The following is a 14470-nucleotide window of genomic DNA, read 5'->3' as shown; positions in this document are numbered from 1 at the left end:
CTTCTGATGTCACAATATCAGAAACTTTGCAAAGAACGCAGCGTTACACTGCTGAGGCTTTGAATCAGAAAGCAATATGTAATGAATCCTCCACTTTACCGAGATTTCACAGGGGTGACTACATGGGACTGAGAACCTTTTCATTTCATTGTTCATTAAGACACATCATCTCCTTATATGCGTGCCCACTTCAAACCACCCACACTCTCAATTATTTCTGCATTGGTTGCCATGTGAACACTTCTCGAACTGCACCTCCTTTCCCTGTAAAAATAACAACAGCCCGTTGCTGATGCTGCATGTGTGGAAAAATTAACGCTCTGGTATTTCTGGGATTCTGACTACTTCTCATGCTGTGATCCCAACACAGACACTGCAATAAGTGTCATTTATGATCAGCTGATGTTATTTATTCAGTGAATTAAATCACAAATAGCATCACCAACAGTAACTTAACCAAGCTGCTCGTTGCCACATGTGAGATGGCATCACCACTTGAAATAAATTGACAGAATAATTCAGCTCATTTAAGACTGGATGCATGCAGGTCACTGGGGATGTATCTGGTCTCCAGCTGGTTTCCGTGTGTAATGTGTATGGGCTGAAAATGACCTTGGGTGCTTTGCGTCTGAGATGAGATAAATCTCTGTGTGTACCTACTACATCTAGCTGAGGCTGATCACCGGATGCATACGTCTTGTCCTGATTCTGCTCCTTATCCTGAATGACCCTCTTCAGACTTTCAAATGTAATTAGCAAATGTGCATTATTTGCCATTTTAATCTGATAATGTTGTGATCGACGGGAGGAACTTGCAGAGAGGACACATCAAATCAAAAGGTGGAAATTAGATGGTGCTGAGCGTTGTTACTGGTGGGACGAAGCCAAGACTGAAGGAGATGATGACTTCTACTGTTTGAGATTGCATTGAGTGGCTCACAGTCTCCCTGTCACACTGTGATGTGCAACAAGTTCTTTCCAACATGGCTTGAAGATGGGTGTGTAAAATTGGTCATTGAAAATCAATAAAACTGCAGATGTTGGATACCTGAAATGAAAACAGAAAATGTTGGAAAAACTCAGCACATCAGACAGCAAGAGCGCTACAGATGCTGGGTTTTTCAAGGATGTTCTGTTTTTATTTTAAATTGAAATCACTGTAACAACAGGGCTCACAGTTCTTTCAAGCCAAGCAAAGTCCCTGGCTTGGGCCACATCTGGTTAATATAAAGAAATTTTATTCCATCAGTTCAATAACATTTACAATAGAAAAATAATGTACCTTTCCTATAATCAGCCACTTCTGTAAAAATATTATTGTTGAAATACCAAGGGATACCCTGTTGAACTGCCCTAACTAATATTTAGAAAGATATAAGGAAATTTTAAGAACTTTTAATGGGACACTCTAAATGATTAAATATCACATGCAGCACCATCACAGGAACCTTAAAAAGCAGCTCCCAGAACATCAAATACAAACTGGAGATTCATTAAATTCAAAATGAAACTTTGTCAATTTTTGGGAAAACCCATTCCTACAGCTTATTTTAAAGTAAGCTTTACCTGATTTTGAGGAGAGTCAAAAATAACTTTTCTCCCTAATATGATGTGCAGAACTTGTGAAGCTCTTCGCTATTAAATACCTGAATATAATGCTAAATACTGTCTAAACTACCAAGTTATACATGCAAACCTTATACACGTTCCACAACGAGTCCAATATTTATTAAACTAAATTCATATAAGACTCTTTCTTCTGAGTCTGGTATTCATAACATGAAACTGTGATCTCCAGTTGAATTCATTCAGCTTAAATTTCACTCAGTTTACATTTGCCACAGATTTTTAAAATCAGAACTGTACAGATAGTACAATTGTGCGTTGGCCTTAAATTTAACAATGTGACATTTCTCTTTCAGTTTTGTGGAAGTATTGACCCATTCTCTCCAATATGATATCAAGGCTGGAGATCAAACCATTGTGCATTTATATTCTTTCCTGGTTATCCATTTGGGAATAATATGTGGAATATTTCATACACACTTCAGTTTCTCCTGTCAGAATAAAGGAGCGCAGTTGTAGTAGGCTTGATGGTCATCCTCTGACCCACCAAATAATTGAGACAGATCAAAATCAGCCGCTGGCCTGCTCGAGCCCATTTTTCTGTTCCACCTGGGCAGGTTCAGATATCTGATAGGTTGGACTTTCCATTAACACATCTAACCCAATGGTGGAAATGCGATTCAATACTCTGCTCATTTTAAACATGTATTTTGTTCTCTATGTGAGGAATATACAGTGTTGTCTTTCCTACTCTAACACACACGGCAGACAAAGAAAACATTGGGTGCAGCTTGCCTTCTGCAGCTATACCACTTGTCAAAGTCTGTTACTAGAATTCACGTGTATTATAGAATCTGGCAAAGTCTGCATCATGTCAGATAAGCATATCCCTTAGGCACTATTAGAGGCAAGATGATATGTTATGCTGCAGTATCAGTATCTGTAAAATGAAGAAGCCAGTCAGAGTGGACTACATGGTACTTGGAATTCCAAGATCATAATGGATGCTACATACAGGAACAGCTCAATCCAAACACACAATTAGAGTTTAACAAGCCATTTCTAGGCCATACTGTTCCTAGGACCCAGATGTTTCACATTATCATGGTCAGCACTCCCTAACACATGAAGGCACCAAAAAAAAAATCAAAGATGAAAGTCCAGGTGCCAGTGAGTGAGAGAGAATTGTTCTGGTAGGCTTAGAGAGTTCAAACTGGTGGATCGTTGGGTAAGAAGGATAAGAAGAGGAATGTGGAGTTTGCCAGGTGAAGAAACCCAACATGTCTTCTTTCTAACCTGCAAAAATCTCAAATTGTCTTATCATCTCCCACCATGAGCCAAGCATACTCATTTTAAACATGCATCCTTCAATATAACTAGTCAACACTGTAACATAGAATATCCAAATGCGTATCTATAGATGCCCCAACATCTCATTTAGAACATGACCTAGCACTTGCTTAAGCCAAAACATGTTCAGCTGACCAAAGCATATTGATGAACAGGTGAATTAGGATAAGAGTAAGTGCCAGGATTAGGCCCAGAAGAGTTAAACTTAGAGTTGGTCTTGGTCCTGGGACTTAGGTTAAAAATGTAGATCAAGTTTGCACTCAGGCTGAGGCAAGGTAAAAGGGTGAGTGAGAATATGAGCTGAACTACAGATAAGGTTAGACTGGAAACAGGATTGGGATTATCAGGAAATGAGAAAATCTGTAGATGCTGGAAATCCAAGCAACAAAATTATGTGTGTGTGTGTGTGTGTGTGTGTGTGTGTGTGTGTGTGTGTGTGTGTTGTTGGGATTATTAATGAGGTTTTCATTGCGGCTAGGCATGAGATCAAGCATACAGTTTGGTTATGACTAAAGCTTAGGCTGTTGCAGGAATTAGAATTGGTGTTGTATTATGTATGGGGTATTACAGAAGAAAGTTCACTTTCAAATCACAGGCTTTTAAAGATGAAGAAATTTATTACATCAGCTAAATACCAAATTAACATTGTCACTGACTGATAACCTTTTATTCTTACCAAGCATCATGCACTACCATGACATTATTTATTTCCTGAACGATCCGTGTTTACGATTAACAGACTGTTCCAGCAACGTACATCAAGCAGACAACTTGGCAGTGTGCTCAGGCAACAAAAGCTTGCCTGAACATCAACAACTCATCAAATTGGCTTATCCCACACTTAACCCAAGACCCCAAGAAGGGAAATCAATTGAACATTGTACAAGGAAGAGCCACCCAAAGGCTCACTAAGGGACTCATTCAAATTGTCTGCAAATATTCATTAAGAAGGCCACACAGTGTTTTGGAACCAAATCATTGACCTAATGTTCCTCATTTCACCTTCACAAGTTCAGAAGGGGAAGATGAAACACATTGGGTGACCTTCTTGGCCATCTCGTCAATACTTGAAGCAATATTCTGTAAGTTCTCTGAGAACTCACCTAAAACAGAAAGCTCTGTGTTGCATCATCTCATTGGTCACTGGGTGAAATGGGCATGCTAGATCATCAGCATCTTGAGTTCCTCCATGAAGCACATGAGGACATACAGATCAACAGCAACTGCTCCAAGAGAGATGGACAAGAGGAGGAGGAGGAGAGAGTCCCCAGTGTCCCCCTCTTCTGGGCCTCGTCCACTGCCCTGCCTAAGGACACGTATGCTCTTCCTGTGCCATCTTGCACCATGTGCACACTACATACAGCACATTGCATGGAACGGGAGCCCATGCACACCGCTCTTCAAAACTTGCATCCAATGAACCCTTCCAACTTTCAGATCACAAAAATCAGCAGTGAGGACCAAAGCTGTGAGCTGGATCCAGGCCCTGAAACAGGTTTAGTGTGGCACCCATTTTGCCCAAAGTAGCCCATAAATCTTTAAAGGGTAGTTTGCAAGCAATGTTAATGAGGCAAAGGGGATTTGAGAAAATTACACATTTGACAAGAATCCTGTCATTTCTCAGCTGGGACCCATGTCAATCTTAGACTCAATTATCAGAAAGTATCCCTGAACCTCGTTGACAATCCCATCTTTGCCACCACACCTGACCACACCTGACCACACCTGCAGAATGGACTTTCCTGCAGGGAAGAGAGGCTGGATACTCTCCTTTCTGCTCTCAATTAGTTTAACTACATGAACAATTTCCCTTTTCAGAAGCATCTAATGCTTATTGATCTCATGCATCTCAATTGCTTCGGTACAAAATGAAATCAATAAATTCAAATCAAGGAATCCAATTGCCCAGAAACAGACATTAATGCACAGTAACAGCCTAGAACAGATCCCAAGCAGTATTTTAATAAGTCTGCTCAATCCAGAAATGAATTTGAAAGCTCAATCATTTACTAATGAAAAACGTTGTCTCGTTTTTACTGTGTACTGTACCAGCAGTTATGGGCGAAATGACAATAAAAAATGACTTGACTTGACTTGACTAGACTAATGGCTACAAGGCATGTTCCAGTGTAGACTGAAGCAATTCAACATTGTGCATTATGTTAATATTGTTCTCAATCCTCAAGTCCAGCCTAGAGATTATTGGAATCTTAGCTTTACAGAAAGTAGCACTGCGATTATCAGCTAGTGGATATGGATAAGGATAGGATGTTTCCTACAGTGGGGGAGTCTTGGACTGGAAGGCCAGAATAGAAAGCTGTCCCTTTACTAAAGAGATGAGGAGGAATTTCTTTAGTCAGAGGGTGGTGAATCTGTGGACTTCATTGCCAGAACTGCTGTGGAGGTCAAGTAAGTTGGGTACATTTAAAGTGGAAGCTGATAGATTCTTGATTAGTCCGGGTGTCAAAGGCTACGGGGAGAAGGCAGGAGAATGGGGTTGAGAGGTATAATAAATCAGCTATGATGGAATGGCAGAGCATTCCATGAGCTGAATAGCCTAATTCTAGACCTGTGTTTTGTGGTCTCATTTTTAATAGCCTAATGACAAATAAGCTATTCTAGGGCTTCCAGCCAGGTACAGGTATCGATTTTTACCAACTTTCAATGACAAACTCTGCCATCTTCATCAGGGATTATTCCTGTGCATGTCTAGTCCAGTGGTATTTATACCCCTGTATTCCGTCCCTCCTGATTGGTTAGTCCTCATCCAACCAGGGTTCCACTCTCCCCCCTTGTTTACAATCGAATTTCAGTTCTTACTTAGAGTGAGACCTTCATCTTGGTTAAAATTCAAAGATGACCTGGGACTCAGGATGGCTGGTGTTTACAGGATTGCCTGTGAATATGGAGCAGCGTATATATCGGCCAGACGGGGTGCACAATGGAAACCCGCATCAAGATGTATCCATTTGGGTTACCCGGAGAAATTGGCGGTAGCAGAACATTACATTTGCAATGGCCATATGATTGACTTTGATAGAACAAAACTGTTGTGCCATGCCAATGACTTTTGGGACCGTAAAGGCAGCCATTAAAATGAAACTAGGGAGAAAGGATTTTAGCAAAGATGAAGATCTCACTCTAAGTAAGAACTGGAATTTGATTTTAAAACAAGGTGGGACAACAGAAACCTGATTGGATGAGGATCAACCAATCAAGTGGGACAGAATACAGGGGTAAATATACCACCAGACTAGACATGCCCAGGCATCATCCCTGATGAAAATGGCAGAGTTTGTCATCGAAACATCAGTTATACCTGTACTCGGCTAGAAGCCCGAGAAGAGTTTAATCATCATATATGCCAGGAAAGCACTCGATCCTTTCTCAATGAGCAAAATGTCTGATATATTCCCCCAAAATGACCTTAGTTGTTTTTCCAACTATTCTCTTCCCCAATGACTCCAAGTTGGAAGGGAGGATACGTTCAAGGGATCTCAGATATGTGGGATATTCCGAAGAGATCATTAGGTTCTTGCTGTCATTTTTTTCCATGCAGCTGTGTGTTTTAATCAATAGACCACATTGATCTGGAGTGAGGAACCTGTCTCTGATCCACAAAACATCACTCCCAGAAGCAGAGGAGATTTTCAGTCCATCTGTCTACCCCGCAGGAAACTTGATGATGAAATTAAAGAACACGGGATTAAGAAAGTCATATTAAAGAAGAAAAAAAGGTAGCTGTTGGAGGTCGTTTAGTGGCCAGTGTTGGATGTGAAGGCAATGATGGGCAATGGCATCCAAGACTCATTCCTGTGGTCAAACACCAGCCAGATGGCCTTGCTAACCAACTTCCATGCTTTCTGCACCTGGGAAACCCACAATCTACACAGGTATCAGGTCACTGGAAAGGAAGCAGAATGTTTCTCTAATGAGCATAAGTGACCTTCCTGTGAGACAGAAAACAGCAAACTGTGAGACCTGGTCTGTGCCTCATGCAGGGTTCCCTAAAGATCAACTTGCAGGTTGAGTCAGTGGTAAGGAAGGCCACTTAGGAAGGCCATGTTAGCACTCATTTCAAGAGGACTAGAATACAAAAGCAAGGATGTAATGCTAAGGCTTTTATTAGGCATTGGTCAGATCGCACTTGGAGTATTGTGAGCAGTTTTGGGCCCTTTATCTAAGAAAGGATGTGCTGGCATTGGAGAGACCAGAGGAGGTTCACAAGAATGATTCTGGGAATGAAAGGGGTAATGTATGAGAGGTATTTGATGTATTCGCTGGAGTATAGAAGAATTGGGGGGGGGGAGATCTCATTGAAACTTATCGAATGTTGAAGGACCTAGATAGAGTGGCTGTGGAGAGGATGTTTCCTATGGTGGGTAAATCTAGGACCAGAGGGCACAGCTTCAGAATACGGGGATGTCCATTTAGAACAGTGATGAGGAAAATTTCGTTAGCCAGATGGTGGTAAATTTGTAGAATTCATTGCCACAGATGGCCAAGATATTAGGTATACTTGAGGCAAAGATTCTTGATTAATTAGGGTGTCAAACGTTAAGGGGAGAAGGCAGGAGAATGGAGTTGAGGGATAACAAATCAGCCATGATGGAATGCCAGAGCAGACTCGATGGCCAAATGGTCTAAGTCTGCTCCTAAGTCTTATGGCTCCAGTTCCAGCCTGCAAACATAATGGCTATAGTCAATGTACTAGCCACAGTCCTCGCCCGGTTTTGAGACTGGAATTGTAACTGGAACAGGGGAAGTTTCAGTGAAGATATCTTGCACGCTAATCCTCATTGAGGATTGGTTATTGGGACTGTTTCCAGAACACCCTGGGAAATGGAGGTTCCTTCAGCCTTTCCCAGCTATTTGCCCTGCTCTCCTCATTCTCCCAGCCATGCCATCTCCAGTGGGACTGTCTGTCTGTACCCACAGAGCTGGCAAAGAACTTTACCTCACTGATCAGCATGTCCTGCAGACACTGACAACTTTACCTACTCCAGGAAGCAGCCAATGTTTGCAGAATTACAGCAAACTGCAAGTGGTTGATGATGGCTGGGTCAGGACTGGTGGAGCTTCTCTTGCTTCTGTTTTTTCCTTGGTCTCTCAGATACTGGAAAATGGTCATTTAAAACATGAACAGAGGTACTTCATAAACGAAAATCCAACATGATCTAACATACTACCTCTGGAACTTTCTACACCGAACACTACTGGACCATCAGAGCAACAGGTCACATGATATAATCCTTAAAAGGGTAACAGCATTAAAGCTACATTTTTACTCCATGCACCATACTACACATATTTCACATATTTTACACCCTTCCTTTAACAACAGAAAGGGAAAGGAATCAAAACATCTAACTGACCTTAGCACGGTACGTAAGTTTTCTGCATCCTACCCACTTTTGTCCGAACTGATTGTGGTACTGTTCTCACTATGAGCACCAGTAGTGCATCCTTGTGTCTCTCTATCTGCTTTAGTCCAACAAACCTCTTCCATGGTCTCTTTAAGATGGCACCTGTTCCCCAATAGGAGACTTGGTAACTCCTTATGATGTAATCTGATCCAGGTGTCAAGTCAGTTTGTGTCAAGTCACTCGTGCTTTCTGCTGTATCTGTAGTTGGTCTGATGTGGGCATCGTAGAACAGAACAACACAAGAACGGGCTTTTTGATCCGCCACGTCTGTGCCGGTCACAATGCCAGTCTAACTAATCTCAGCTGCCGTCACATGATCTGTATCCCTCTATTCCTGCTGGTTCGTGCATCTGTCTAAACTTGTCTTAAACATTGCTGTAGTATTGGCTTTCACCACCTCCCCTGCCAGTGTGTTCCAGGTACCCAACATTCTCTGTGTAAAATAAAATTGTCCAAACATCTCTTTTAAACTTTCTCCCTCTCATCTTTAGTATTTTATATGGGGGGGGGGAATACTGACTACTTTTCCTATCTATGCTTCTCATAATTTTATATGCCTCCATCAATCAGGTCACCCCCTCAACCTCCGATGCTCCAGAAAAAGCAATGCAAGTTTGCTAACCTCTGCTTATCATTAATACTCTCTAATCCAGGCAACACTCCAGTAAACTTCTTGGGCACGCTCTCAAAACCCTCCACATTCTATATGCGACAACCAGATTAGCACACAACACTCCAAATGCGGCCTAACTAAAGTTTTATAGGGCTGTAATATGGTTTCCCAACTTTTATACTCAATGCCCCAACTGTTGAAAGCAAGCATGCCCGTACCCCTATGATGCCTTTTCAGGGAGTTATGGACTTGCACCCCGAGATTCATCTGTACATCAATGCTTCTAACGGTGCTGCCATTTACCGTATATTTTCCTCTTGCATTTTCCCTCCTCAGATGCATCATCTACACTTGAATGGATTTAACTGCATCTGCTTTTTCTCCACCCAAGTTTCCAACTGATCTGTATTATGCTATATCCTCTGACGTCCTTCACTTTTCCCCAGAATTTAGATTGAATCTCTGATTAAAAGATGGTTGCTTTTAGTTCTAACATCTGCTCAGGGATAACCTGTTCAGAAAGCCATAATGTTGGGCTCAGCATCTCCTTCACTTGTCTTTTTGCTGGATCTAACCTCAGACCATCTCTGGTGGTCAAATAATCCATTAAGTAAAAGAACTCAATTTTTGCCTTTTCAAGTTTAGTTTCTTTAACCTGCACCTCAATATCAAGGCTTTTAGCTTGAGTCAACGGTGACCTCCAGATTTCATCTCTCCATTAATTGCGTATATGCCCTGCTGTTGCCCAAACATCATTTCTAGCCTTCCTTTTGGATATCTGCATATAATTTTCCGAAATGAACTCTATCACACATAACAACTGTTCCCTCAAGGATTAATCCTGGATTCCATAAATAATCTTATCTCTTGTGAGTGAGCCTTTCCAATCTGCAAAATAGCAAACGATCTGCTATTTATCTTTCCTCCGTGTTGAAAATGCCAAAGCTGCTCCTGGAGGCAAAATCTCGTAACAGTCAACAGTTTCATTTCTAGGCAATTTGCACTGTGCTTGTAGCATTCCTAATGCATTCTTCTGAATCTTATTTGCGGACTTTACGATACAGTGCAATTTTCTCCGCACAAGACCATTGAGTAACAACAACAACAGCTCTTGTCAGTCCTGGTTTATTTACTGCAGCCAATTCAATAGATCATCGTTGAGACAAATTACATGCCTTGTTCATCCAGAGGTTCAGAGAGCTCTATTTAGTGATACAACCTTGTCTTTCAGAATGTGCCAACACTATCTCAATTGGGAGGGGGTCAATATATGCACATTCTGCTCATCCAATATTCCGATTTGAACACGCATATAAATTTCATAATTCTACCAACCGGCCCTTCCGGTACCATGTCTCAGTGTCTCCCTTATTCAGTCCCTAAGATAATGCAAACAGTTAACAATTTAGAATATCAAAGAAGGTACCTTATTAACAAAGGAGCGATCATTGCTAGACAGCATGTATATATTGCCAGTTGGCCTTCTTTGAAACAGACTGCTGCTAAAACTTTCTATACTAACACTGTAGCAACACCAAAAAACAGTCAGTTACACCATACTGTCCTTAAAGGCCTAACAGTATTAAAGCAACAATTATTGTCCATAGATTGACACTACACATAGCACATTCTTGCTACTGAACACTTCTCCAGTTATATTTTATGGCGTTCAATTGTCCGGAATTCCCGACAGCCCCGCATCTGAGTCAGTTTTTCAGCTGGTACGTAAGTCGGGGAGTCCAGGGTACAAGCAGGGTATGAGGTGAGAGCCCGGAGTTGGGTATGTGGGCCTGATCTAGGGCTAATGTCTAGAACACCAAGGGGTGGGAAGGTAGGGAGCTATATCCTAAGTGTTCGTATACCCCCCTCTCCCAAGGTTCACTGGGAAATTTATTATACTATACTACACGTAACCTCTGGAAAAAAAAAGAGAAATAAAAGTGTGTTTGGGTATTAATATGAAATCTAGTGGTCTGGCACTACCGAAGTCCCGGGGTGCTGGAGTATCAGAGTGTTGCTGTACTCCAGTTTAAGAAGGAACCTGCAAATCAACACTGCATTCTAACCGATATCGGGATCCAGAAACTGCTGGAGGAAGTAGTAGAGGTGGACAGGTACATAGATAAGAAAAGTTTCAAGGAATAAGGACCAAATGCAGGCAAATGAGACTAGCTCAGGAAGGCACCTTAGTCAGCAAGGACAAGTTAGGTTGAGGGCCTGTTCCCTTGCTATATAACTAAATGATTGTATCCCAGCGTCAAGAACAGAAACCCTACTCTTTAGCAAGGGGTTAGTCTCACATCTGGAATTGGGACTAACTATTCTTCAGAAAGATTGAGTTGTGGAGGATTTTGTGTTGTAATTATAGACTTAGTCTCAGCCAACCAAAAGAAATGTATTTATATGCTGCCTTTTGTGATAAATTGGACCCATTTGGTGTTTCTTAGACCACAAACCTTTGTCCACACGTTGGAGGTCATGTTGGGATCAATGAGAACCCAACATACTGCAAATAGCATGTAAGGAACAATCACTCCAGCCACAAGTACTCATTTTGTTCATTTAAACGTTCCCTTCAAGGCTATCTGAGGGAAGCCATAGTTTGCCTGAGTGATTGATCCTTGTTATGGCCTTGGTGAATTTTTAAAATTTATTTGATTTCTGTTCTTTAAAGCTCAGGATGTAAATAAAATATCTGATGAAATTCAAGTTATTTTTTGAAAGAGGTTGCATACACTCATAATGTAGTTTGCTTTTTGTCTCTGAGGCTTTATTATAACGGGTGACCTATACAAGCCTTTGTGATTCATACCAACTCACACAAGGACAATATACTTCAAGTCAGTACTGAGAATCATAAGGGTGTAATTTAGGAAGATTAGTTGTATGTACATATATTAATCCTAGTTTTTTCCATTTTAACTAGAAATGTCCCCAATTAACGACCAAGTTTTTCTCAGGAAGGTTGGGTAATCATAGAAATTCGATCCCCCTGCCTGGAAATTCTAGGATTGTCTGTTCATGTTTTGTAGCACATAGAGGAACCAATATATGCCACAACAGAGAAATGAAAAGAGCTTTTAAAAGGTGGAAAAGCAACAGCCTGCTCAAGTAACACTAATTGCATTAACTGTGAAATCCAGTGGAGGTCTTGTAAACCTTTTAGACCACCCATGTGTTTAAGGAACTTGCCATAACTGTCCAGATCTTGGAGCTCAGAACCGAAATGAAGCCGCTGTCTGGGTCCCACTCTCTCCCTTGCACACTCTCACTTTCCAGTGTACCTCTCGGTCCCTCTCGTTTGACAATCAGAAACACCATCCCGGCTTTTCAGTTGCCACAAACTGTGCCCTGCTCCTTGTCAACGCAATTCTCCCTTGTGATCAGGAGAGTCGATTGAGACTGATGTGAGCTATGGGAACAACGACAGGATTTTGGACTACAGCTAATTAAGGGGGTCACGGGCGTCGGTCTGCCAGGCAGCCCCGACAGCTCCACATCCAGGAACTGGGAGACAGTGACTCCGCTGTTAAGTCACAAGCTGATATAACAATGTAACTCACTGAGTAGCAGGCAGCACATCTACAGTGTCCTGAGACACCGTTAGCAAGCTCAGAGACTGTACGTCCTAGAAGGTTACCCCTTAAAATTACAAAGAGGAAAATTATTCGTTAAAATAAAACACAAGAGAAGATCAGCAGCAGAGCAGAGCAAGGTTTGCGGCATTTGACTTCACACCAAGGCATAGTCAAACTGTCCCCTCTCCAGCCCATCTTTACCATCAGACCACGACGAAGCAGGCATCCTGCTATAGGGGTCCAATAATATCCGAAAACATCGGACCACCAGGATTATCAGGAAAACCAATAAGAAAATTACAAATGCAAACACGGTTTTTTGTTCAGCCCCCATTGGAACTGAGTAAGTGGAGTCCCCACTGAGATACATGGACGTTGAAGCCAGCAGCTCATCATCTACTGTAGACATGTCATTCATTGTGGCAGCATTATTCATCGCCTGGTCTTTTTGTGCCGGATTACTAATTAGCTCTTCAAAATGTTAAGAGGAGATCCTGTTCTTTTCATCACACTGCCAAGGTCGCGACAACGATCAAGCTGTTACACCCTCTGCAAAACAACAAACAAAACAGTTAACTCTTTGAGGATTGCTGCGGTGCCTGTGACAAGGTGCCTTATATGAAGTCTCCAAATTAATTTGCAGCTTACAGTCGGACACTAAGTTATCAGATTATGGAGCACTGCGAAAAAACTGTCACTTATAACCATGAGTCTTCCTGTTTGTTGGGCACGTGGCCAAGTGGTCAAGGTGTTCGTCTAGTTACCTCAAGGTCGCCAGTTCGAGCCTCAGCTGTGGCAGCGTGTTTGTGTCCTTGAGCAAGGCACTTAATCACACATTGCCCTAGTGTCTGTGAGAGGAGTGGCGCCCCACACAGACTTCCAATCTGCGCCTTGTAAGGCATGAAAATGCCCGGCGCAGGCCTGTCATGGTCGGAGTCGACGTTCCCTCCCCTTCCCGGTAAAGGAAAGAATCAGCACAGTCAAATGAAATGAAATTCTGTTACCAAGTTTAAGGTCAATGTGTACATGATGGGGCAAACAGAAGCATATACCACAAGACCATAAGATACACCTCAAGCTCTTGAACAAAAGGGGATAACTACACTCATCTATTGAGATGTTCCCACAACCAATGGTCTCACTTTAAGGACTCTTTAGCTTGCTATTTCATGCTCTTGTTATTTATTGCTATTTATTTATATCAGATTGTTGTCTTTTATGCTCTACTTGCTCTTTCATTGATCCTGTTTATAGTTACTGTTCTATAGATCTGCTCAGTATGCCCGTAGGAAAAAGAATCTCAGGGTTGGGTGTGGTGGTACGTACGTACTCTAGTAATAAATTTTACTTTGAACTTTGAATTTTGATATAGTTGCTGAATTAGGCCATTTGGCCCAACGTGTCTGCTCTGCCATTTAATCATGGCTGATCCATTTTTCCTCTCAGTACCAGTTTCCTGCCTTCTCTCTGCATGCCTTCATGCCCTGACTAATCAGGAATCTACTAACCCCTGCCTTAAATAAACCCAATGACGTGGCCTCCACGGCTGCCTGTGGCAAAGAATTCCACAGATTCACCACTCTCTGGCTAAAGAAATTCCTCCTCATCTCTGTTCTAAAAGGATGCCCCTCTTTTCTGAGGCTGCGTCCTCTGGTGTTAGACTCCCCCACCATAGGAAACATCCTCTCCAATCCTCTGCACACCACTCTGTCGAAGCCTTTCAACATTCGATCGGTTTTAATCAGGTCTCCGCTCATTCTTCTGACTTCCAGTAAGTTGAGTACCAGAGCCATCAAACGCTCCTCTTATGACAAGACTTTCAATCCCTGAATCAGTTTCCTTTGAACTCCCTCCAAAGTCAGCACAAGCAGCTTCTTGCTACTTACACACACCTTCACCCTATAATGTTAAGCACTATGCAAGAGGCCTATCAAAAG

At 41.9% G+C, this 14470-nt stretch overlaps 1 protein-coding gene across 6 annotated transcripts in view; it reads right to left on the bottom strand.

The window, feature by feature from the left end:
* Positions 1 to 5710: 5710 nt before the first annotated feature.
* Positions 5711 to 14470, bottom strand: part of LOC134337357 (cortexin-1-like) — a 34738-nt gene continuing 25978 nt past the window's right edge. For all 6 annotated transcript variants that reach the window (XM_063032284.1, XM_063032285.1, XM_063032286.1 and 3 more), the window contains one exon: positions 5711 to 13082. In XM_063032284.1, coding sequence (XP_062888354.1) covers positions 12688 to 12969 — 282 coding nt within the window. In that variant the 5' untranslated portion in view covers positions 12970 to 13082 and the 3' untranslated portion in view covers positions 5711 to 12687. The remainder of the gene's footprint in view (positions 13083 to 14470) is intronic.

Source organism: Mobula hypostoma, chromosome 24 (genome assembly GCF_963921235.1).
Source record: "Mobula hypostoma chromosome 24, sMobHyp1.1, whole genome shotgun sequence".
Taxonomy (NCBI): Eukaryota; Metazoa; Chordata; class Chondrichthyes; order Myliobatiformes; family Myliobatidae; genus Mobula; species Mobula hypostoma.
Note: the sequence above shows the minus strand (reverse complement) of the source record. Positions and strands in the feature narration are given on the sequence as shown.